This window comes from Diplotaxodon limnothrissa, linkage group LG8 (assembly GCF_057381915.1).
Source record: "Diplotaxodon limnothrissa isolate DT_005_m linkage group LG8, D_limnothrissa_male_GT1.1, whole genome shotgun sequence".
NCBI lineage: Eukaryota > Metazoa > Chordata > Actinopteri > Cichliformes > Cichlidae > Diplotaxodon > Diplotaxodon limnothrissa.
Genome location: NC_140603.1, coordinates 8741297 through 8767617, shown reverse-complemented (window position 1 = coordinate 8767617; position 26321 = coordinate 8741297). Strand labels below are relative to the sequence as shown.

Below are 26321 nucleotides of genomic sequence, written 5' to 3'. Positions count from 1 at the left end.
CTTTCCATAAAGGCATGAAACCCAGAACTATATTCTTAAACAATTTATTATTAACAGATCCACAATCGCCAAGCTCAAGCTCCCAAAATTACATGACAGTTTGGTTTCATCTGTTGACTTCACCTCTTGTAATAACAAGCTGTCAAATCGGTTTTCTGTACAGTGCTCTAGCGACCTCTAGTGGATCCGACCTAAAAAAAACCCAAAACAACAACAAAAACCCTAAACAAAAGAAAAACAAAACAAAAGAAAAACAAAACAGTGCACCAGATTGTGAACGACTCCTCCATTGTGCCGAGTTTTGGTCAAGGGCATGTCCATGTGTACAGATTCACTATTGATGATATCTACATTCTAACCGGCAGGAGTGAGAGGGAAACGATCGCTTGCAGTCTTTACAAATGCAGAATTTTATCAGATTCATTCTTCATCAATTTTAGATGTTTGACCTTGTACGTAATGCCCTCAAAGTCACGGCCATCATGCAGCAGAACCAAAACAAACAGTGAGATTTTTCACATACGTTTGGAACAAATAAGTCCAGTTTTTATTATTGTGATTTCTGTTAATGTAGCAGTGGCGCTTCAACCTGAACATTGATAAATAAAACACTGACAAAATTGTAATTTTTTTTCTTTTTTTCCTCCTTTTTCTGTAAGGATCTCACGTTATCCTTAAGACACTGTGAAGTAAGAATAACCAAATTTATCATCATTCCACACAATTAGATTTTCCTTGACCAATGTCCTTATGTGAGATAGAATGTTTGTTTTTCCTCTTTTAAAAAAATCCAACTCATCCTGGGAAGAACGTGTTGGGTGGCTGCAGCGTTCTCTCCCCATCCAAGGCCCCTCAGGAATAACTAGACGTTTTGCTACCGACATCATCCTCCTGCGATCCCATACTCTGAAGGGGAAACAAAAAACAAAAACAACACAAAACATCAAAACTGTTATCTGAACACATCAGGCGGAGCCACTGCTGCAAACCAGTTTCTGCTGCACTTCCACCAACAATGAGTGATTGTTTTGTTCAGGTCTCAATGCCCAATATTACTTGATGGTAGGGCGTATTGCCATTCTGGGAACTACAGTGGGGCAAAAAAGTATTTAGTCAGCCACCGATTGTGCAAGTTCCCCCACTTAAAATGATGACAGAGGTCAGTAATTTGCACCAGAGGTACACTTCAACTGTGAGAGACAGAATGTGAAAAAAAAAATCCATGAATCCACATGGTAGGATTTGTAAAGAATTTATTCGTGAATCAGGGTGGAAAATAAGTATTTGGTCAATAACAAAAATACAACTCAATACTTTGTAACATAACCTTTGTTGGCAATAACAGAGGTCAAACGTTTACTATAGGTCTTTACCAGGTTTGCACACACAGTAGCTGGTATTTTGGCCCGTTCCTCCATGCAGATCTTCTCGAGAGCAGTGATGTTTAGGGGATGTCGCCGAGCAACACGGACTTTCAACTCCCGCCACAGATTTTCTATGGGGTTGAGGTCTGGAGACTGGCTAGGCCACTCCAGGACTTTCAAATGCTTCTTATGGAGCCACTCCTTTGTTGCCCGGGTGGTGTGTTTTGGATCATTGTCATGTTGGAAGACCCAGCCTCGTTTCATCTTCAAAGTTCTCACTGATGGAAGGAGGTTTTGGCTCAAAATCTCACGATACATGGCCCCATTCATTCTGTCCTTAACACGGATCAGTCGTCCTGTCCCCTTGGCAGAAAAACAGCCCCATAGCATGATGTTTCCACCCCCATGCTTCACAGTAGGTATGGTGTTCTTGGGATGCAACTCAGTATTCGTCTTCCTCCAAACACGACGAGTTGAGTTTATACCAAAAAGTTCTACTTTGGTTTCATCTGACCACATGACATTCTCCCAATCCTCTGCTGTATCATCCATGTGCTCTCTGGCAAACTTCAGACGGGCCTGGACATGCACTGGCTTCAGCAGCGGAACACATCTGGCACTGCAGGATTTGATTCCCTGCCGTTGTAGTGTGTTACTGATGGTGACCTTTGTTACTTTGGTCCCAGCTCTCTGAAGGTCATTCACCAGGTCCCCCCGTGTGGTTCTGGGATCTTTGCTCACCGTTCTCATGATCATTTTGACCCCACGGGATGAGATCTTGCGTGGAGCCCCAGATCGAGGGAGATTATCAGTGGTCTTGTATGTCTTCCATTTTCTGATGATTGCTCCCACAGTTGATTTTTTCACACCAAGCTGCTTGCCTATTGTAGATTCACTCTTCCCAGTCTGGTGCAGGGCTACAATACTTTTCCTGGTGTCCTTCGAAAGCTCTTTGGTCTTGGCCATGGCGGCGTTTGGAGTCTGACTGTTTGAGGCTGTGGACAGGTGTCTTTTATACAGATGATGAGTTCAAACAGGTGCCATTCATACAGGTAACGAGTGGGGGACAGAAAAGCTTCTTACAGAAGACGTTACAGGTCTGTGAGAGCCAGAGATTTTCCTTGTTTGAGGTGACCAAATACTTATTTTCCACCCTGATTTACGAATAAATTCTTTACAAATCCTACCATGTGAATTCATGGATTTTTTTTTCACATTCTGTCTCTCACAGTTGAAGTGTACCTCTGGTGCAAATTACTGACCTCTGTCATCATTTTAAGTGGGGGAACTTGCACAATCGGTGGCTGACTAAATACTTTTTTGCCCCACTGTAACTCCTTAGACTTTTTCCCCAGTTTGTGTTGATATATACCAGTGGTTCCCAAACATTTTTTGCTGGGCCCCCTTTGTTTTACCAGAAAAATGTTCGGCTTAGAATGAAGTTGGTTTGGAAACATATTCAACTATGCTTCATTCCCTGCTTTGTGTTTCTGTGGCGGCCCTGTGCTAGCCGTGTCCAAGCGTTTTGGTTTTTTCTCCCCCTTTTCATAACGCGCCTCCCCTAGGGGGCGGGCCCCACACTTTGGGAAGGTCTGATATATACAATAAGGAAGTGTGCAGCTACTTGACTGGTCGTTTAAAAGTTGCTGTCCTTGTTTGTTGGCACTGAAAATCCAAGCCACTTAACTTTAAATGTCGATAGCTCCATCACCGTTTGTTCTTGAGACAAAATTGAATACTGTTTTGGAAGGAAGGGAAGACGAGCTTTACAGCAATATCTGGTGTATTGTGGCAGCATAAAAGTATTCACCAGGTACTACTGTCTGAACAGGCAGATGTTACCATGTGCACTTCACATTATTGTTGGTTCTCAACCATTGTGGACCAGAGAGAAAATTCAAATAGTTCTTGAAAGCTGAGAATTATTTAGTAAATTTACAGCCAAAATTACAAAATGAGTCACAATGTACGACTAGCCCAGGCAGCGCCTCTCAATGATGGAAAGGTGTAAACAAACGAGGTGAACTATAAGCAAGAAGACAGCTGTGCAAACCATTTAGCTTCTGTAGAAAATAAGCGTTTGTATGTCATATGTAAGATTAAACTGATATAAAACCACGCAGGCCTGCAAGGAAGGCAGGTTGCTATTAACTTTAGCCAGATTTGACAAATTAATTTGTGTTTTATTAGCACAATGGTTCACAATTTGATAGAAAGTGAGCCTGACTGCTGCTATTAAAGTGGTTAATGACATTGTTGATTCAATGGACTGCAAAAAATACTGTGCTGCTCCTTTTCTTGACTTGTCAAAGGCTTTTGATACAGTTGACCATGCTATATTTTATTAAATAGACCAATATTGTTTAGTCTATCTGTAAATGCTGTAAGTTGGTTTTCAAATTACTTGTCAGCAAGAAAACAGTGTGTCCATGCTGCTGGGTCTTCTTCCTCTTTTCTCCCAGTATCCAAAGGAGTTCCGCAGGGCTCCATATTAGGGCCATTGCTATTTTCTCTTTACATAAACAACCTTTGTGATAATTTGTCAAATGCAGCATTTCATCTTTATGCAGATGATACAATTATTTATTGTTCACCCCCTTCAGTAGCACAAACCCTGCAATTTCTGCAGTCTGCCTTTGATGTAGTTCAGTCCCATTTAACTCAACTTAAGTTGGTGTTAAATCCAGAGAAATCCAAGTTCATGTTATTCTCAAATGGCAAAGAGTTGTTAGCTACGTCTCCTAAGATTAAAACAATTCAAGGAACTGAAATTGAAATGGTCACATCTTACAAGTATCTAGGGATCATTATAGATCAGAATTTGTCATTTAAAACTCACATTCAAAGGCTTGTGTCAAAGTTAAAACTAAAACTAGGTTACTTTTTTAGAAATCAATCCTGTTTCTCCCTCCAAGTGAGAAAACACTTGATTCATGCAACTTTTTTACCTTTATTGGATTATGGTGACCTGCTTTTTATGAATGCACCTGCCCACTACCTAAAGAGGTTGGATACTGTGTACCATTGTGCTTTACGTTTTATTACTGGCTATGGAAATCGTGCACATTATTGTTCTTTGTACGCTGCTGCTAAATGTTATATACTTATGTGGTATGTATATTTTGACTTTTGTTGCCATGATGCCAAGTCTCTCTTGAAAATGAGATTTTTAATTTCAATGAGATTTTTTACCTGGATAAAGGACTAATAAATATTTGGTTAAGAAAAATAATTCTCACGCTGTTATAGCTGGGAAAGCCTCCTACACCTGAGTTTAGGGTGAACGACCCCACAAACGGCCCAAAAAACTAAAAGTGAAAGCATTCTTGTGGTCACATTCCCGACCTGATAAGCTTGGATCAGATTCTTCATCCAAAACAGCGTCTTGGTTTTTGTCTACAGCCAAAGGCTCGCCACCCTCCATAAGGAAGGTTGGGTTAGTTTGAAACGGAAGCCAATGTGCAAATTTGTGCAAGTTTTAGCACCATAGTGTAAATGTAGAAGGGCAAGCGGTCAAAACAGGACGTCCAGGGGGCAATCTTTAAAAAGGGAAAAAGAAGAACCAGGCTAGGACTGTTTTCTGACTTGCACAGTTGGAAATGTTCTTGAAGGGAGAGATCTATAATTTGAATCAGGTATAGTTTTTGGTTTTTATGGATGGAAATGCGAAACCTTATGATCGCATATTGCATAACAAGCGGCATGTCAGTTACACTGAAAAGGGAGAATTACAGAGTCAGTGTTTATCAAACGCCCAGCAATGGATTTCATGAAACAGCGACTGAAGACACCATGTGACTTGGCAACACAATCTGCTCAGGCATGCCGCATGTGCAACAAACAGTGATCACACTGTTTCTAAACCTCTAAGCATCTTATCCTCTGCTTCAATAAAAAGTTTAAAATTTGAACTTTTTGGACAACATACACGCCGACAGGAGAACATCTTTAGTCTGGCTCATTCTACCAAAAATACACACATAAGCCAAAATAAGAAAAAGCAACTCCAGTGCTGCTGGAGCCCCCCCTCACCTTCTGCACAAATTGTGGGTTTACTGTGATTTCCTGATCCATAGACTTTAGTTTCTCATCCAGCTGTATACATTTCAACATCTGAAAAGAGAGGAAAAAAAAGACACGTGCTCATTTTCAAAAATTCATGCAGGATTTGTGTATTGCAACTGCAAACAATCCATGCAAAGCACAAGAACAGTGAACACAGATCTGAGCCTCCACACCTCTTGGTCAATTTTGTGGAGCATTGCTGGGTTGTTGTATTTTTCAGGGTTGTCATGGAAGCAGACCATACCATCTTTTTGGTTAATGCTAGCATAGATCTCACCATCTTCAATCTGCAAAGAAGAAAACAAGAGGGAATGCAGAAAATCCAGTGTAAAGACTATTGTTATATGGTCGTTAAGGCCTTCAAGTCCAAAACGGTCCAACACAACAGATAAAAGACTTGTGTAATACATCTATAGCTAAAAAAAATATCAAACCATTTCACAAACACGTAAAGTTGGATATCGTGATTTCTATCAGCATCAACTGGATTGTATTTTTTGTGCTTTGGTCTCTCTGGAGAACTCACCATGTGTAAGACGTATTTCTCTGCTTCCTGCGGGCCTGAAAGCTGCACTCGACTCGCCATGTCTTGCAAAGACAGTGTCAGGAAGGTCTGTGGGGTTCGCACAGAGGAAAAACCGATATCAGATCTAGTGAATGGGCAAAAACCCGCCATCTAAACTCCAGTTTGTTTCAAATAAATCCCTTGACAACTCAACGAACGTCTCTTTAACCTCAGTAAAGAAGCTCTCAGTACTCTGGATTGTCTGGCTAGCTGGTGCTTTGGATTTGTGCCTGTCTGTTTGAGCTGGCATGTGCAACATGAACCTAAAAGATAACCTAAAGTGATATCCAGACAGCACTGGGCCTGGATTTAACCTATAGGCTGTATGGAGTGTGAAACTCAAGTTTTATGGGTCACACAGCCCCTCTAACTTCAGTCTTCTTGGTAATGTGAACAAGATGACCCAACAGGTGGAAACTGAAAGCTCAAGAGTCATTGTTGTTAGTCGTTTTAGCAAAGATGGGCCAACAGCCAGTTATCAGATGTCAGCATCTGTCTTGGCACACCCATGTTTTGGCTGTGTTTCCTTTCATTTTGATTATCGTGACCTCTAATGAACTGCGCCACAGATGATTTGAGACGACAGAGACATTTCTACGTTCTTGACGTCTCTCTTCTTACAACAGAATATTTCCTAAAGTAAAGTCGCACAAGCTACCCAGTGAAGCTTATCTCTTGAAGGCATCGGGAGTGTGTTAATATCACACATCACATAGAAAACACACACACACAGCTCACCTTTGTTAGCCTCTGGATATTCTTCTTGTAGAGAGAGGAGAGGCACTGTTTGACCAGGCCTGTGTTGTTGTCTCGTGTGAAGGTCTCGCTGTGTTTGTTGACCAGGCTGCGCAGCTCGGCCGGGTTGTTGGTGGTGTAAACCTGAGCCAACTCGTGGTATGCGTTGCTCAAGGGCTGAGGCACAAAAAAGAAAAAAAAGGAAAAAAGCAAACGCAATTATGGACGGATAGCTCAGTAGCAGCAAAATAAATAAGTGGCTTTTCCTGATGGGCTCACACTACAGCTGCACATAAATATTCAACTGTTCCAAATATTAGTTGTTGTTGAAACTTAGAAACTTTGTGAGCAGATTTTGCTGCTTTTCAAAGCCCACAGTGAATTTTTGATTTACAAAAAAATAAAGAAAATAAAGAAAATTGCTACTGCGTGACACTGACATCTTGATCTGCTTGCTTTTACAGACTCTGTTCTGCTGCGTTCAGTTAAGTGAGTGAGCCGTGAGGCTACAAAGCAGCGCTGCACAGTGTGGGAGAAGAAGGGGGAAAAAAAAAAAAAAAACTTTCTGTGTGAGCAGCTGTCTGATACATAAAAGGCAAAATGACAGGTGAGCCTTTGTGTTCACCTCGTGTGTGATGGTATTTTTATCAAATCTGATTGAAATCAGTGCTTTTGACTCTGTCCAAGTAACGATTCATCTTTGAGTCTTTTAGGTGCTCAGAGGTGTTTACTTTCCAATTAGTGTAAACCAATAATTGAAGTGCATTCACATCCTACCCCTGATGCCTACACCAATGCTGATGCTCTTATCTTAACTTTAAAGACAAATGTTGGTGAGTTCTTCCTTTGCCCGAGCTCCACTTTTCTATAACGTTTCATCAAATTCAGCTTAATAACTTTTCCACATTCTAGCTAACAGAATGAATGGCTCACCCTCCCACTGAGACTCAGCCTAGCAGGCAAAAAAACAACATTTTAACAGCCAGTCTGTCGATCTGTATCACTGATTCTTCATGCATGAACCTAAATGTTAATCTATACATTACTGAGCATCAATACACTATTATTATTACTACTTTTTGGTGATTTTAGAAAATGACACTTCTTGGCTACACCTCTAAAAAGAAAAAAATATCACCCACACGTCATGCATCCTTACCTTGATGAACCTCCCTACTATTTGTGAAGTGTATTTGGGCAACTGCTGCACTTTGCCGTGGAGAATAAGTGACACCAGGATGTATTTTTTATAGGCTTCCAACATGATGTGGCTCACTGCCATGGCTGGAGTGGTTATTGCCTGTCACAGAAAATTAAAAACAAAAGCATGTGCAGTGATGCCGCAAAGAACGTTTAAATTCAGGAGGCAACAAAAAGACTGTAAAGACAGTACCTGTTCATAAAAATACAGTGCTCTTTCAAAATTTTTGAGGCCCGTGTAGATCATGCCACCATAGTAGTAGTAACATAAAAAGTGCTTTGCGTCGTAGGCTCCGTTCTCCTTGCAGATGTCCATCATGTCCACCTCCAAAAAGGGCAGGGCTGGCTTGAAGCACTTTGCTAACAAACACAGCTGCAGAAGAACATATAAGAGGTGAACAAGTGGCTTAGACTGCATATGGAAAAGGAGATGTGCTGGGATTACAACTGGGATGATGCTAAGAACTTACCTGACACAGGTCTGCGTGAACTGAGGTAAGTTGGTTTGTGTTCATCTGCATTTTGTCTATTGCCTGTTTTAGGACCACGACACCCCTCAATGGCTGTCAGAAGAGGAGAAATTGTGAGTTACTAAGCTGAAAGTCGTCCTGAGACACCCAAATGTGCTGGAAACAGTCAGGGCCTGAAGAACACGCTAAAATATTTAGATCAAGAAGGGAAAGGAAAACATGCTCCACTGTGGTGCTGAAACTCAGTGCTGTCTTAGTGATGAAATGACTCATGTGAGCCCTGTGATGAAAAATGATTGTGACTGACTCATTTCATTCTGACCAAAGGGGGGAAATTGGTTTTAGCTGCAAGGTAAATGCAACACACACACTATGTAGGCCACACAGCATTTAGGAGATAAACACTAACATGATCATTCAGGTGGAAGGAAGTTTAGGGGTTGGGTGCTGTATTAGACAGCAGGGTCATGTGACTCTCCTGCTGCTTGTGAGAGCGCGGATAAATACACTTGCAGTGTTTCCCCACGCACAGACTTGATTTGGCCATCCAGATATATCAACACCCAAGTATACATTTGTCTGCTGGCAGTCTCCTCGCCATTATTTTGAGTGTTCAGTGGCTGCAACCTGGCTTACTGTTGTGGCAGTCCTTAATATTACTCTCCAGAGTCTCTCATCCACCCTCATGAACTGTAGCTGCTGGTGGTAATTCTTGTAGGTTATAGCTAGCACCAGCAACAGGTTGCTTGTTCATTGAAGCTAAGAACCACAACAAGGACTACTGTTATTGCATTCACTTCACGCCCATCCGAGCAATGATAAACAACTAGAAAGGATTACTCTTATACCAACTCCTTAAGAAAGCACCCGATCCCACAAACACAATCTAATTCAGTAGGAAATGCTGACGAGGGTATGGCAATGGTGGCGCGTAGGGTGAGTGATATCAAATGAACTGCTGACAGGAAAGGCCCTAACCCCTTTAGCTTCAAGAGATACAATTGTGTGGATGTCACTAAATCAGCAGCCTGCAGATAAATACACACTGTTTAAAAACATGTGGCCTCTGGCAGAAGACAAAAGTTCTGAAGCCAAAAACTAGTCAGACTCATGAAGTGTAAAACCAAGAATTACAGAAGCACCAGGAAATACAGAAAGCCTGCCTGCTTTTTGTTCTTTCCGCTGATATTAAAGACTGCACGGGCTGAATGAAAACAAACTGCTTGGCACAAGTGCAACAGGATTACATACTGCATAATCTACAGAGGGACAGAGAATGCAGAAGGCATTTTCTTCTAGGGAGATGTATCATGAACAAATCTTAACAGTTCTCTTACAAAAAATAAAATTTAAAAATGCAATTGTGTTCTTTTTTTTTGTTAAGCATTCACTTTTACAACATAGCCCTACTTTTGTCAAGCCTAAACGACATCACTATTTAGGCTACGTTCACACTGCAGGCAAAAGCGCATCAAATCCAACCTTTTTTTTTTACCCTATGCGACCCATTTCCGATCATGGTATGACAGTGTGAACAGCACAAATCCGATATTTTCAAACCTGACCTGAGTCACTTTCGTATGTGGTACTGAATCCGATATATATCTGATGTTTTAGAAAGCGACTGCTGTTTGAACGGTCATGTCACATTAAATCCGTCTTTTACATCACTGACACAAGACAGACGCCTATTATCAGCGCCGGAGAAGCGCCCAAGAAGACATCGTGGACGCTTCCTGGCCATCCAGTGTAGATGTTAGTGAAACTGTTGGGAAGACAACGTTGGAGAAACGTGAATATTTTATTTGTACTGTATAATCTGCAGATTCTGACAGAAATCTGCAACTATCCTTTGAAGCACCGCTCCTTTCTAAAACAGCAATAAGGATCATTATTAGGCCATATGTAAATAACTTTATAACTTGAAAAAAAATTGGGAAACGTAAAGTCCGAATAAAGTCTTTATATTAAGGCCATCAGTCAAACAATACTGTGTGGTCTGGGTCTAAACAGAGCGCGTTGTGTGTGAGGTCTTCTTTTGCGCATGCGGGCCGCTTTGAGGGTTCACACTAGAGCGCGTTGGCTGTCACATTTTATTTGTAGTGTGAACAAGCAGACAAAAAAAAAACAAAAACGGATTTGATCAAAAAATCGGAATAGAGCATTAAGACCTGCAGTGTGAACGTAGCCTTAGTTGGATTAGGCTCAGAATGATAGAAAGAGACATTCTTACCTGTTTCCGCTCTACAAGTGCGTTTGTCAACTGGTGGCAGAGACCAGCAACTGTGGCAGGAAAACAGAAGAGTTATGATTAACCACGTGGATTCTGCCAGATCCCACAAATCCACATAACAGATTTCAAACCACTGATACAAAGCTGTGACTGATACCAACAAAATTTATATAACCTTGTGTAAAATATATGAACACAAGTAGCGATTCATGACAGCTCAGCTAGAAACGCATACACCTAAATGCTTCTGTCTTAACAATCACAAAAACAAATTGAAAAAAAAAAAAAAAACTTGACACAAAACAAGTTCACTGAACAATGAGACTTACAAGTGTCTGTTGCATATCTAATGTGCTCCCCATTGCATGTACTGATGAAGAGCTGGACTTGGGAGAAGAGCGTCTCAAAGTCAGGGATGTTTGGCATGGAGAACTTCACAAATCTTGAGCAAAAGCAGAAGGAAGGAAGGAAGGGGGGTTAGCCAAAACTTAGCATTAGTTTGCCGATTTTTAAAAATCATTTAGAGCTAAAGGGCTGAGTTTTGAGTAAGGAGGGAAATGTATCGATCAGACGCAATGTTGGGTAAGCAGAAGCGAGATTGATTTTGTAAACAGGAAATAATAGCTTTCATTTCTGTGTTATTTATTATCAGTTGTAAAGGCAACAGAAAACCTTTAGCAGTGTCACGTCTGTGCAGGATTTGCTATAGTGCAGAGAATGTGTGGAAATTTTAAAGAAAGGAAACAATTTGAAGAATCGAGAGAGATTATTCCCTTTCAATAGAACATTATATGCAGGAACTTATTATCTGTCAACTTTTCCTCTCATTTTCCTCTAAATCCTGAGCTGGCTCTGTCATTTTTCCAAGAGACTTCCTCTAAAGAACTACCGCCTCTTCCTCAACCAACACAAAAAGTACAACGTGACCTTCAATAGACACAACATTAGGAGAATATCTTGGCCAAGAACAGCAGAACGAAAGCAGAGTGCAGTGAAACACCAAAATGTAAACTAATAAAAAAAATTAATATTAATAATACTGATAATAATAATAGACCAGTTAGAGGGGAAAAAGACTTTATGAGAAAAATTTCTTGTCATGTGGTAACTGAGACAGAAGAAAGTTATAGTGGAAACTTACAGCACAGCCAGCACACCTAGGGAGTGCTCCTGGATGTCCAGGGCCCCCAGCACCGTGTCCAGGTGGGACAGATTTTTGGCCAGCAGCTCCCCACTTTTGTTGATCAACTCACATAGCTGAGTCATCTGGCCTGGAGGGATGAAGGGAAATTGAGGTCAACATTGAGAAATTTAACCACACTTAACTTTTTGTACCGACCTTTTAAATCTATGGGAAGTCCAAACTAGGGTGTCTTTCTAAAGGCTTAAGGTAACTTGTTTTGCAGGTCTAGGTGCAGATTATATTTTTGACACCAGCCCACCAGATGTAGAATAAAATCAGGTTGTTATGCTGAGATTTAATGTCATCAGGTCTCTATTTCACAAGGTTGTTATTATATTGCAAAGCACACAAGGAGGGCACATGGACAAAAACTTAGCTGGAAACGCTACAAAGACTAGACACAATCAGTATGACCACAACCCCACTACAACTATTATCAGTAAAGTTGTTGTATGTTGATAGGAGAAATAATGCACAGTGATACATTTTCTTTGTTGTTTAATTGGTCAAATTATGGATAAAATAGGAATTTTCTTGTTTACGAATCCAAAGAGGCTATTCTTTATAAACCTAGAGGACACACGGACTCATAAAACTGTGTATAACCGCCGCGCTGCGGATGGGCATTTCAATTGAAATCGGCTGGCCAAGTGTCCTGTCAAGGCCTTGCAACAGAGGTAATGCGAGCAGGATTGACAGATGACTTCGAGCCAATAATATTTGCCAATTCAGTCCGCTAGCCAATTATATGAGGCTAGGGCGGGACTACCGGTAGGCAGTCCCCAGAAATTATTTTCTAGATCAAAAACAAAAAGTATAATTTTCACATCTAGTTTGATGACATGCACGTTATGCAGTTATCCTTCGGGTCCTTGTGTAATACCGCATCTTCTCGTGGTAGTTTACATAGGAACTACGGCGACATAAGGTCGTTTTAGCGATGTGTTTACATGATAAAGCAAAAAGAAGCCTCTGACCAGTTTGACTGCCTAGCTATCGGCAAGGCATTGGATAGCATATGCTAGCTAACTAGCTAATACTTCAGACTCTAATGAGTTTATCAACCCTACCTTGAGCGGAAAGCTGCCGCACATTGTTCACAAACTGCTCCAAGGCTGAAGCCATTATTTCCTGGGTCCAACGTGGAGGTAATTTGCACTGTATTTCATTCAAACGTCAGAAACAACTCCGTCCGGACTAAGACAGGGGGCCACACAGCCGCCACTGAGGTGAGGCTATCGCGAGATCGTAAGAACAGAACAGACCGCAAGGAGGTTTAGAGAACCGACCGTTGAATTCTTAAAGGGCCAGCTACCAGATTTGCTGGTAGTATTGAAACACACTTGCTTTTATATATATATATATATATATATATATATATATATATATATATATATATATATTGCGCGAGTGTGTGTTTATTTAAAAATGGACTTCAACTTCTCTCTTTGAGGACTCGGAAATAAAGGAAGTGACGTACATACCGGGGTTAACGTAGATGTTTTATGGTGAGACCTCTTGTCTAACTACTTTTACAGGACTACTATAGTGCTGCTCCTTTGGGGAAACGAAAATATGATGACATTGATACATTGATAAATATGATTGAATGTATATATGATTTGAATCAAGTTTTTGTTTAAAATTGAATAAATTTAAATTAAAGTTAAGTTTTGGTCTTAGACTTAGACTTAGATGGTCTGCCTCCAGCATCTTCTCTCTCTCTCTCTCTCTCTCTCTCTCTCACACACACACACACACACACACACACACACACAAACGTATTTCATGCACAAGTGATGGATCTCTGGAAGCTCCCCTGTCTGATGCTAAATGTTTTGCCCCTTTACCTATCCATCATTCAGAATAAGCTGTCACATTTGGGCATAAAGAGATGACTGTGCATAAATTGCAATGAACCTAACTAACGACAGTTCTTTAGCCAATAAATAATCACACACGTTGCGTGTATGATTATTGTTGTGGTAAAACCTTCGTATTGTTGTAAAATTTTATATTTTTCACTGTACATGGCTCCTGAAAACAGCTGAGGAGTGAACCATCTTGGTCATGTGAGATCTTTGTTGCGCACGGGCTCGTAGTACAGTTTGTTCTTACAGCTGAGCGCTTCTCCCTTTGGTGCAGCAGCTCCAGTTGTTTACTTCTCGTTTCACCTCAGACAGCTCTAACAGCATATGTTGTTTATCTCATATGCTGTGGAATTTTAGAAAGGCATGCCTTGGATGCCGGCCGGCTAATACACACTGACAAACGATACAAAGAGCTCCCGGCAACTGTGACCGCCACAGGCAGGTTACAGTTGAACTGCCCGCTGCGGCTGCTGTGGTGCTAGCCTGTCAGCTAGCCAGCGTCTGTTAGCTCAACTGCCGCTCAGAATGTGAAAAGTTGGACAAAAATTCACAAGGGGCAAATAACAGTGTCTAAAACGAGTACTGAAAGGGGTTTAGCTCCAGTGTCTGGAATTATTTTTGTTTGTGTAAGTCCCATGCCGACTTTACAAGCTGTTTCTGCTGACTGTTGGGAGAGGGCAGAGACCGAGGGCGTGAAAAATGTTGCTGCTTAGTGCAACACGCCTACTAGGAAGAGGGAAAACTTTGCTCCGAGATCCCATTAAGAGGATTTGCGCAAACATGTCGTTCATCTCTCGTTCCGGGAAGAGACTGCGGGTCCTGGTGGACATGGACGGAGTCCTGGCGGACTTCGAGGGGGGTTTCCTGAAGAAGTATCGGGCCAGGTACCCGACGGAGCCCTACATCACCCTGGAGGACAGGAGAGGGTTTTGGGTGTCAACGCAGTACGGGCAGCTGAGGAGTGACCTTTGTGTGAGTGACAGCAGCACTAAATATAGTGGCTGAAATTCAACTTAGGCTTTCTCGATTTGGGTTTTTTATCTTTATTTTTTACAAGTTTTAATTCAAAAGATTGTCTGTCTCATTTACATATGGTTAACAGTCAAGTTTCTGACTGCTCTGGACTGGGACCTTTTCAATAGGGTGGTACAGGAGTATTTATGGAAGAGGATTATGGCCACTGGGAAAAATGGATTTTTTTGTCAGAATTCTGAAAAACAAAAAACAAAAGATGGCCCCACTTTTTCAGTACCTTCTAATCTTCTTAGTAAGTATTGGACTATTGCATTGCAATATTTTCATCCAGAATACAGTGAAAATTAGAAGAAAGTAGCATAATATGAATGGACATTAAATGCTGGAATTTTTACAGTGGAAGCAGAATAATCACATGTACTACATTGCAGTCTACTACTGGTCTCGTGCATGATTTAGACTTCTGCGGCAAATCTACATCATAGTATAACTGGAACTGCAAATACCTTTAAATGTTTCTGGTTAAAAAGAAACAATAAATAGTTTAATCGTACTCCACAACCTTCCACGTAACCCGAGAAATGTAACTACATGTCGGGTCAGACTATATGGCATGGAAGGTTATGGCATAGGAGTTTACAGTTACAGTGTAGATTTCCCGCAGAAGTCTAAATCAGGCATTATCCTTGCTCTCATCCCATGTCTCTGGGGATTGTGAGATTAACAGCGCTCTAGCTCAGTAGCATTAATTAGGATTGGGGGACTTTTAAGGGGCTGGTGTCACCCCCGCTTCATGTGTAGACACAGCCATGGATGCGCATTCTTGAATTGGTTTGTGTGGATGAATGACTCAACCTCGATTTCCTTGTGGTTCACTTTAATGTGAAGTGTTGAGCAGTTCACTCACTACTCCATTTGATTATGTGTTTCCTTCAGTGTCTTAATTCACCTACTCCAAGCAAGAAGCAAAGTGCTACCTTGTAATCATGTCCACAGAAGTTGGCCTTTTGGACTTTACTTCTTCAGGGCTCATGAACACTCACGTGGATACACATACTGTACATGCACCTGATTAATTTACACGGTTGCAGATAAGCTGTATGCATGTGTTTTGTTTCCTTTTTTTAAACTCCAGGAAAAAGCTATCAGCATCTGGGAGTCCAAAGGTTTCTTCATAGACTTGGACCCGCTACCAGGAGGAGTGGAGGCGGTCAAGGAGATGGCCGAGATGAATGAGTAGGTCTTGGAAGTTGCAGTGCATTTATCTCACATACACAAAAGAGACTGAGAGGAGTTCTTGTTGTATCACAAGTGGCTTAAATCACCATAATGGGAGAAGAATGTGCATGATTAGATATTTGCATGTAGCACTTTGATCAGAAGGGAGGTGGGGGAAATGGTGTTCTGAGTTAATATGTATTTAACTTTGCAAAATAATGCCAGGCTCTGTGGTTTGTTTATCATTTTCCACACAGTTTCACCCTGTTTAGTTCACTTTATCTGACTTCCTCCACAGTCTCTACATTTAGCTGGCTGCATTTTAAGGCTCTGTTTTCATACAAAAGCCCTGCAAAGCAGCAATGGCCTGCTCAGCCCAGTTTACAAGAAAAGCTGGGAGGCAGGAAGCCTGAAATGAGTGACTGTGCTCCTAAACACATCAGCAAAGTGTTTACCTGGGACAGGTCAGAGGGCTGTTTTCCCATAGACTTTTATAAGACCAGGTTTTCTTTACACCTGCACCTATCCCCCCCTGATGGTCATTAAAAAGAAAGCATGTTTAAGACACTTGGCATTGGCGTCCTTTTTAGGCCCAGAAGCGACAGTGTTATGTAAAAGCCATGCGCCACCATTTCTTCACACTCTCCTATGAAAATGGGAAATGGGTGCCGCAACAAAAGAACGGTGAAAATTGAGCTACTGGGCAGAAGGAAAAGGGGAACACACACAGAAGATTTATCAATGTAGTGAAGGAGGACATGTAGAGGGTTGGTGTGACAGAAAAGGATGCCACAGGTTGGGTTAGACAGGGAACGCTTAAAGAGAGCTGAGGGAAGAATCACAGTATATAACAGTATACAGTATATAATGAGCTTGAAAGTCAATATTTGGTATGACCGCCTTTGTTCTTCAATACAGCCAGTGTTGTGTGCTTTTTGTGTTCATAATTCCACCAATTTTGACAACATCCCCAACTTTACTGGTTAAAATAGAGCCCCAAACCATGACAGAGCCTCCACCATGTTTTATAGGCAGCTGTAGAGACTGACGATCTGAACAAAAAAAAAAGAAATTTGGATTCATCACTCCATCAGACCTGTCGCCACTGATTTTCAGTCTACTTCTTATGTAGTTTGGGATACGTCAGCCTTTTCTCTCTGTTTCCCTTTCTTAAGCACAGGTTCTTGACAGTCATCCTTCCACTGACACAATTTCTGACAAGGCTTTATCGAACAGTAGATCAACTCAAGATACGTCTCTCTGATCTGTTTTCAGCTCTTTGCTTGATTCTTTTTTTCCCTAGTTCTTAAAGATATGATTTTCAGATACTGTTCATCTCCTGTTCTTCTTTTTTCATTCACCTGTTCAATTTCCTCAAATTCTTAAGAACACACTCCACACCATGCTGAAATAAGGCAAGTTTTTGGCTAATAGCTCTTTGTCAATCACCTTTTGGTGACAAAAAATAATGTTTTATGCTTGTTAAGCTGAGCAATCTTTGACATTTTTCTAAGATTGAACTGACTTTACTGCACTTTTTTTAGCTTCCACGGAACCAAATACAAATTAGGATTGGCTCAAGACTTTTGCACAATACTGTACATCCATCTTTTATTCTGTCTGTGATTTTTGAGACAGATTGTGAACGCCTCCTTTTGATGGAGGTTTTTTCTGTTTTGTCTGAACCTGACCAAATGAATCAAGTCAGAAAGCCCCTGTTGCTCATTCCAGTCACTCACAAAAGCCAGCAAGACTAGATTCTATAACATACACGTAAATTTGATATTTATGTTTGGAGCACATTTTATATATTTTTTACACACATTAAAACAGTGATTGTGTTTTGGGTCCTCAACGCTGCCAAAACAGAGACAACTTGCCACTCAGGGCTGTGCCTGAAGGCATCAAGCGTCGAGGCTGCCGTACAGCCTCCTAGGCCTGGCATCAGTAGTGAATGTGATGGTCTGTTTGTCTGTCTTCTCTGTATGATCTATTTGTGCTCTGCAGTCAGTGACAGCAGCAGGCCATAGGGACAATTACAGACACCTGGCCTCCATGTTGTGTCACCACACAGCCTGTCTTTGTGCGCGCCAGCACCACGCTGTTCTCCCGTTCACTCAGCCTCACGACTCAGATGGCCCCATGCTGTGATATTTTCAGTATTTTTTTTCCCCTTTTTCTAATAAATGATTTAAAACACATCACCCCGAGTCTTACTCGGGGACGGTCGCGTGTAGTTTTTGATGATATTTTAATAAGTGTGATCTGAATCAGCGTGACACAGACTGTGACTACTTTTTTTTTTTTTTTCTGGGATTATTCTCAGAGGAGAATGCACGTGAATAACATCTAAAAATACCAAAAGTTATGAACTTCGCTTACATTTCTTCTGCTGCTAAAAATGAATGGCTTTCTTTAGCCACCAGTGCCTGAATGTGCACGTTCTCCCATCAGGGTAATGCACCATACACATGATTTCATGTTTACTGGGAACCTTCCCCACATGAATTCCTGTCATAAAAGTTCAGGCCTAAGCAGCTGGAAGGTAAACATAATACTGTGTGTTTGTAACTTTTCCACTCTGGTCTGTTTGTTTCCCTTTGTTTCTGCAGCACAGATGTCTTTATTTGCACCAGCCCTATAAAACATTACAAACACTGCCCACATGAGAAGGTAGGCCTACTGCAAATCAATAACAAATATCCATTTCTCTGTGGAAATGATTAATGTGTTCCACTCTTTGCTGATGAGATCTCATCTGCTGTGTGTGTGTGTGTTTTTGTCTAGTATGCCTGGGTGGAGAAGCATCTGGGCCGTGACTTCCTGGAACAAGTCATTCTAACCCGAGACAAGACGTTAATCACCGGCGACCTCCTGATAGACGACAAACCCGACATTCTAGGTGAGGCCTCCGTGGAACTTTGTGTGGGTGCACTTTTGTGTTTATCATGATTCTTTTATTTTAATATTAATGCTCTAACAATCTTTTTAGGTTATTTTTGGTCTGTGAAGAGATCTGCTCCGGTTTAGCCTCTATGGCTTTCATGAAATAAAAACAACATTTTTGAACAATAAGTTTAGCTAAACAAAAACAAAAAGCATTCAAACTACTTATTTTTAGCTTGCTTCATTTCATTTTGCAAATTTCAGTAGAGCGCTGCAATCGCAGTGCATTCTGGGTAGTCAAGGCCATGTTGTCGTTCATAAAAATAAAGATAGATGCTAACAAATAATGAGGGGAAAACGCACTAATGCCCACTGAAAAAACACCTAAATGACCTATGAGAAGATCAGCAGCACAATAGGATACAACAAGATGCTAAACAACAAGGTTAAGGAGTGTTATTTGATCCATCCATCCATCTTCCTCCACTTGTCCAGTTCAAGGTCTCAGGGAAGTCTTTCCCTGCTGCCATAGGAAAAGAAACACAGTACGCACTGGACAGGTCGCCAGTCCGATTCAGGGCTAACATAGAGAGACAACCATTTGTACTCACATTCATACCTATGGGCAACTAAGAATCCCCAATTAGTCTGAAGCTGAAGTACCTGTAGAGAATCCACGCAAGCATGAGTGATGGTGGATTTGGATCCAGGATAATCTTCCTGGACTTGAATATGGGAACACAAAGAATGGTAGTCTTGAGAGCTGAAAAGAAGCCAACTAGACTTCTTTAGGTTTTGAAGACATTTCACGTCTCATCCAAGCAGCTTCTTCAGTTCTAGAATAATTGGTAGCGAACTCTTCCAGTAAAGGTGGTCTTGAGGATTGTTAACCCACTCTTAGTTATGTGAGATATTATATGAGCCAACAGATGACAGAGGAAACCTCTGTTAGACGTTACCCCACCCCACCGTCATGTGAGCGATTGAGGTCACCTAAGGCAAGGTGTGAGTGGTTGAAACACATGGGAAAAGAACTCGGGAGCATATGTGGCTGATGGCTGGTGCCATAAGCCACCGCCTCTGTTCAATGACAGCTGTTTACAGCGGGTCTAGATGGCCTCCTTTATTCCTCTCTTAAACCCTTTCTTCGTCCAAAATGTGAACATTGATGTCCTCAAAAGACAGTCCTTCCTTGTTTTCCTAGTCCTAAAATCCTTTCCCAGGTGTTTTCATGCGCTGACTTTTACAGGTGAGCCGAGACTATACCACTGAAGGTCATTGATAATGCTAGCTGGGTTTCCACACAAAGCGCAGATCATAACTGACCTCCGAGCCGTGAAAGCAGTGCCTGCAGCTTACCTCACGCACTGCTCTCTCATCAGTTTACCATGAAAAAATTTGTACTTACCCATCTAGATTTTGTTGGGACTTAAAATCCGGGGCTAAGCCAAGTTGGTTGGCCAACATAGGCAGTTGTCTGTAGCCTTTTGGAGGATATTTCATAAAGGTGACAGATAATGATGGTTGTGTGCAACAGCCCATCCAAGAAGTTTGTATTCCAGATCTAGTAAAATTCAAGCATTTTATTAGTCTGTGATGTAGTGTTTAAATTAGCAGGTGTCGGAGGATGCAGCTTGGTAAAGAAACCAGTGTTAGCTGAGTCTAAATCTAAGCCAAAAACATGGCAACACTGGTGCTATAAAATGTAGACTCCAAAACAAAGTGATGAATGAACATTATGTTGCCATTATTCATTGTCTATACACAGTTTATGCTTTGCCCCCTGTCATGCTAAAGGTAGCAGCAGTAATATTGCATTAGATTGCTAGAATGAAATGTTTTCACACCTGATTACATTTTTATTCAAATTGTAACCATCATGCTAAAGCAGCTGCAGCTTTCCAAATGTGCACATGCTTTGGTGTGACGGTCAGTTTTTCATTACTTTTTTTTTTTTTATCAAAAGAACACATTTGTACATTAGTCATTTTTTCAAACAGAGTTCCAGAGTGCAAAGATTTTTTTACGTAATAATGTGCAGATACACACTAATGTCTGATGCTGGCTGTGAGTGCACATTTGCCTGAATAAAAAAAAAATCTTGAAATGCTGAGTATTTAACTTATGAGTAGATCTCAAAGTTAGTCGGCTTGAGTCGTGTAAATTATTGCTGCCGCAGTTAATTCAGTAGGAAAGTACAGTAGTTCACTGATCTGAGCAGATCAGGGATGATAACTATTATTTTTAAATCACTGAAAGAACAAGAACAAATGAAGAACAAAGCAAAATCTTCAAAGAGGACTTTTGCATAATAATGTTTGTGAAACTTGGTGTGGGTGTTATAATTATTTGCATCCATTTTCAGTGCTTTGATTGCCTCATGAGGCAGCTGCTGCAGTGTTCCTATGGTCTGTCAGGACAATTTATATCCTTCACACACTTAAATACAGGGAGCTGCTACTTAAATAATGTTTATATTTCTGTGACTTGGACAGGTGTGGAGCCAAATCCAGCGTGGGAGCACATCCTGTTCACTGCCTGCCACAACAAGCACCTGCCCCTCAGCCTCCCCCAGAGAAGACTCCTGTCATGGTCAGATGATTGGAGGGCCATCCTGGACAGCAAAAGGCAGTGAGGAGCTCCTGCACGGCTCAGCCCCACAGCAGCCTGGCATCAGGGTTAGTGGAAGTTCTGGGGTTCGCTGCTGTTGCCTTGGCATCCTTGTTCTCCACTAAGTAGGGTGTGGAGGCTTAAGCGGGATGAGCAGTTTACGTTTCAGGTTGAATGGAAGTGCTGTACAAGAAGACTGTTGATCCAGTCTGTTGGAAGAGGATGTTCACTTGCTCGACCACAAGGGGGCACTCTGACACTTTGTATGAATTTGTGTTGGCGACCAGATTTTGAACAATCTCACTGAATGAGAACAACAAAAGGAGTTCATAAAACGATACATGGTAAGTGGAAAGGACAGATTGTGTTGAGTGACCTCGGCGGTTATGGACTCAGTTTGCATTCTGGATGTTTCTCAGATTCAGACAAAATGGATTTCTGAGCCACTGCGTGGTCTATCTGTGGCCTTCATCGCAAAAGGCTTATCAATATTTAACTGCACCGTGTTGCACTCGTGAGTCAGTGTGATGTGATTCACAACAGGGCACTCCGCTGCACCCAAAAAAGCTCAAAAATACACCCTGAGTCGTGGGCACTGGCGAACACAGAAACACAGGACAGTGACTTGGAGTCAAAATTACTGTTCTATTAGGTTGTCATTATTTTGCATGTATTGTGTAGGTATGTGCCATGTCACTGTTATGTAAATGCAAAAGTACTGTGAAATCCACTCTGGTTTTTAAAAAGCTTAAAAGCCTACACGGGTGCTCTTTTTTTACAATATGTAATTGTTCAATATTTCACTGATACACAAATGAGAAAAGTAGCTGCACACGTGCATCTTGCCAAACATTGCTAGTGTAGATTGTTGTAGGCACTGAAGACTGAGTAACATTGGTTCAGTGTTGGTTAATAATGAACCATTATTCAATATTAATATATCACTGACAAGTCCATATGTTATTCAAAATTGTGGTAGGGTAGCTTTGCATGATTCAGTTCATAATAATCATTATTTCGTTTACATTGGACCCTTCTGCCACCTCGCAAGTTCAACGTTGGTCATAGACAAGCCATACCCCCCCCTTCCCTCCCAAAGCTAACTTTGTTCTGATTGGCTATCCCTCACAAACAGGAGTTTGCATCAGGTGTATGGAGAATTCTGTAGGGGCTATTTGTGCACACATTGGCCTCATTATTTGAAACTTTGCCCATGTTTAATATAAATATCCACAATTGCAACAGCATGGATATGACAGAATGCAGAATAAGGAAAAGTGGAAATCTATAGGAGCGGCAACAGTAATCACTATGTTTTATAAGTGGTATGTCACCATTCTGTTCATATTTTTAGAGCCGGGGTGTCCAACTCCAGTCCTTCAGAGCTACTGTCCTGCAGCTTTTACATGCAACCCTACTCAAAGACAGCTGAATCAAATGACTGGATTACCTCTTCAGCACACTATCAAGTTTGGCAAAGGCCTGATAACAAGCCATTCATTTGATTCAGGTGTGTCAGAACAAGGATGCATCTAAAAGCTGCAGGACAGTACCTTTTGAGGACTGGCGTTGGACACCCCTGTTTTAGAGCTTGTTTTCAGAAGCATGTCGCGCAAGATTTAAGTTGTAGAAAATGTTTTAATAATCCAAAAATAAAGTTTTTATTTCAGCTTGTCATTAATTACTTGAAAACTTAACTTGTATTAATTTTTAGAAACTATATTTTTATTATATTTTTTAGCATTTATAAAATGTATAAAATCACCACTTTCTCAGTGTCACTGTCCTGCTTCACTCATTTAAAGGGGACCTTTGTATACTCGTTTACAGTTTTATTCACCAACTCTACTAGAGTATGTCTGAATATGATTCACAGTTAAAAATACCTAACCTTGGTGCGGCACCTAATTTCATACGTTCTCTGAGGGAAACGTGCCAATTTCCTGTGTGCCTGCAATATTTGCACTCTCTGACATCATACAGAGCAAAGAGTTGGGAAAAAAGTACCTGAAATGGAGTGTTTAGTGCATTCTCGCTTTTTCTTACTTGCACCGATGCTAACCTCATTGGAAACTTGATGCTTTTAACATGAACACCCATCAGAGTAACAGCACCTGTAGCTAGCAAAGCAGTAATAGGTCCCCTTTAGGATACACAGACGATATGTAGATGCTGGGATAAAATGCTTTTTAATTTCTGGTATATTTTTCAGGGAACTACGCAGTAGATGCTAATTATGTGTAATGAAAGATGTATGTAATGCTGAGTGCTTGTTTTTTTGTGACTAGCTTATACATATTCAAATGTCAGTTCAATCCAAATGCAAATGTTTGTTTCTGCCAGTGAAATGTTTAGATCCACCTCTATTAAAACCCATGCAAAAAAACAATAACTTGATGACTTGGACATCTTCTTTCATTTAACAGTGCCATTAAAAGTTTCATTGGCTTTGGTTGTTTTTATATTTTTTTTCATTAAAATGCATGCTGCTTAGTCACATGAAATCATAGATAACTTCCTGCCAAAGTCTGGAAACATGCCCACACTCGTGGTTTGACATTCTGGCACTTTTGGGGGGAGGTTTAACTAAACATGAAGAACGCTCCTCTTTGTGGTCTTTGTTGTAGTTGCTCTCTGCACTGATCATATCAGTTGAGGAAAAAACCTCAAGAAGCTGATGAAATGATTTGTACAGCTGGAAGCGTTTAATTTTCTTGAGCTCAAAAAGAAGGCAGCTGGACTTCTTTACATTTTTGAAGATGTTACTGTTGCATCTAAGAGGTTTCTGCAGTTCTTGCCCAGACTGTCATGACCTGGATGACAAAGAACCTACACAGACAGCTGTTAATTTGATTAAACTCACTGCTACGAAGCCCAACAATTCATTTAACTTTTGTTCACATAGCACCAATTCAGTCGCCTCACTTTATATTGAAAGGTAAAGACTCTTCAAAATTAGAGAGAAAACACCCACAATAAGATGATCTCACATGAGTGAGCACTTGGTGACAGTGGAAAGGAAGAACTCTCTTTTAACAGGAAGAGCTTTGGACATCTCTGTTGGCATCTCAGATGTTGGGATCACATTTCACTAAAGAAAGCATGTGTAATGACATTCTGTTCACAGATTTAGATGTGAACAGGTTATGTAAATCTATTGCCCTGAAGCCAGTGTGCAGACTAGAAGGGAGCTTGGGCGAGCGTTGCTGCTCAAGAGCATAATTTGCAATGGTTTTTGTTTTCATGCATCATGCTCAAATCATCAGTAAAGCATTCTGAAAAAGTGGCTGCCTCACCGTCTCTGTTCAGTGCATACTTTATATCAGATTTCTCATTATGATTTTTCATGTTCTTCCAATAAATCCACAGCGAATGGAGCACATTAGGGTCAGCAGATGACATAAGCGTCATGAGCAGCTGGCTTTTCCACAAAACGTCACGGTTAGAAGAAGATTATCAACAAAAGCAGCTTTTATGTCAGAATTGTACTCATTGTGGTCCTCAATAAACATTGCCTGCTTTCAAAACGTATCTTCTCTGATTGATGTGAGATCAACGGAAACGAAAAAGACACTTGAGTAAGAAAATCAAGCTAAGAAAGAAGTGTTTTGGTCAGAAAATGGTACAAAGAAACGGTGTAAAAGCCTTGTGAGCAAAGAGAAGAAAGACTTCTTTAAAAAAAAACTGGGCTTGATGGCATGAGTCCTCTGTTCTTGTATAATATTATTGATATAGGTTGTTTCTATTCCTGCATCAACTTATTTTATTCAACTTAACTTTTAATTTTGCTTCTGTTATTCATGGGTTAAGAGGAAACTGATTTATTATTTATATTGGGCCTCAAAATGAGGGCTGGGATTGCTTTAAAGGTTATTTTTCCAAGTCTATATTTTTGGGGGGAAATAGCAGTGTCAGCATAAAATTATTGACCCCAGCCTGTTTGTGTTTCCTGTCAATACTTCCGTCTACAGTCAAGTAGGTCAGCTGTCTCCCAGCTGCTGGAGGAACCTTTCTGTGCTTTTCGTTCCATGCGATTGCCTTCATGGCCAAGTTGCTGTTAAAACAAACGTGTGTGACAGCAAAAAGCCTTTGCATACATGCTTTGTGTGTGTTGGATCTGTGCCAGCGTCTTTTTTCTTAATTGTGAATGAATGTTTCATGTTTGTGGAGCTAAACATTTTTCCTCATTGGCAGGCTCGTAATTTCATGGGAGTAGGAAAAAAAATCCCTGTGACTCCATTGACGTTTCTATAATTTTGTTGTTCTATATTATTATTTTGTTTTTATTTCTGGTTTTATTTTCAAGCACTTTTTTATCTGTCAAAAGTGCACTAGAAATAAATCTTCTATTTTACTTCTTCTGTTTCAGTTTTATCGTAGTTGGTCTCAAAGGTGATGTTTAACCACTTGTGTTGATGTTTCAATCAGACAGTGACTGGTGCTGTATTTTTCAGTTTTTTCAGTATAATATTTGATCATTTTTGTCACAATTCAATTTAATTTTCCACATTGCCTCTAAACAAATGTTTTCTTGTATTTCAGATATGGACTGGATGAATATATCCCTTTGCAAAGAACTGTTTTCGCAGCATTTTCCTACATCAGGGGACTGTTTTTATTGCCAGTATTTGATGAACATTTTGAGCTTTCCAAAACTAGAGCTTATGTAATATAATCGGATAATGATGGCAGTTCATTTTAAAATCTGGCTGGTGATTAACCATAATTTTGTTTTTGGCAGAGCTTGCAAACGTAGCTGTCTTTCTGGCCGAGGTATAAAATTTTTTTTAAAATCACACGCATTTCGGTGACTTTTTCCCCCTCAATTATCCAGTCTGTCTCACTGTGGTGTGTAAGGACACAAGGTCATAGATGACTCACAGAAACCAGAAATCCAAGGACATATTGCTATAAAGCTTCTGTCATTTCCTAACTTCATTTAATGC

General features: G+C 40.7%; 2 protein-coding genes across 2 annotated transcripts; one reads left to right on the top strand and one right to left on the bottom strand.

The window, feature by feature from the left end:
• Positions 1–87: 87 nt before the first annotated feature.
• On the bottom strand, positions 88–13045 carry cops3 (COP9 signalosome subunit 3). The gene is made up of 12 exons (XM_085360410.1): positions 12886–13045; positions 11774–11903; positions 10962–11074; positions 10633–10682; positions 8400–8492; positions 8123–8302; positions 7889–8029; positions 6733–6906; positions 5956–6042; positions 5603–5716; positions 5397–5477; positions 88–906 (listed from the first exon to the last, which is right to left on the bottom strand). Exons 1-12 carry the CDS (start codon positions 12938–12940, stop codon positions 853–855), a joined length of 1272 nt encoding a protein of 423 aa, XP_085216536.1. The 5' UTR covers positions 12941–13045; the 3' UTR covers positions 88–852.
• A 919-nt stretch (positions 13046–13964) lies between these two features.
• nt5m (5',3'-nucleotidase, mitochondrial) lies at positions 13965–22038 on the top strand. The gene is made up of 5 exons (XM_085360409.1): positions 13965–14658; positions 15797–15897; positions 18492–18552; positions 18667–18781; positions 21261–22038. Exons 1-5 carry the CDS (start codon positions 14386–14388, stop codon positions 21398–21400), a joined length of 690 nt encoding a protein of 229 aa, XP_085216535.1. The 5' UTR covers positions 13965–14385; the 3' UTR covers positions 21401–22038.
• The last annotated feature ends 4283 nt before the right edge of the window (positions 22039–26321 follow it).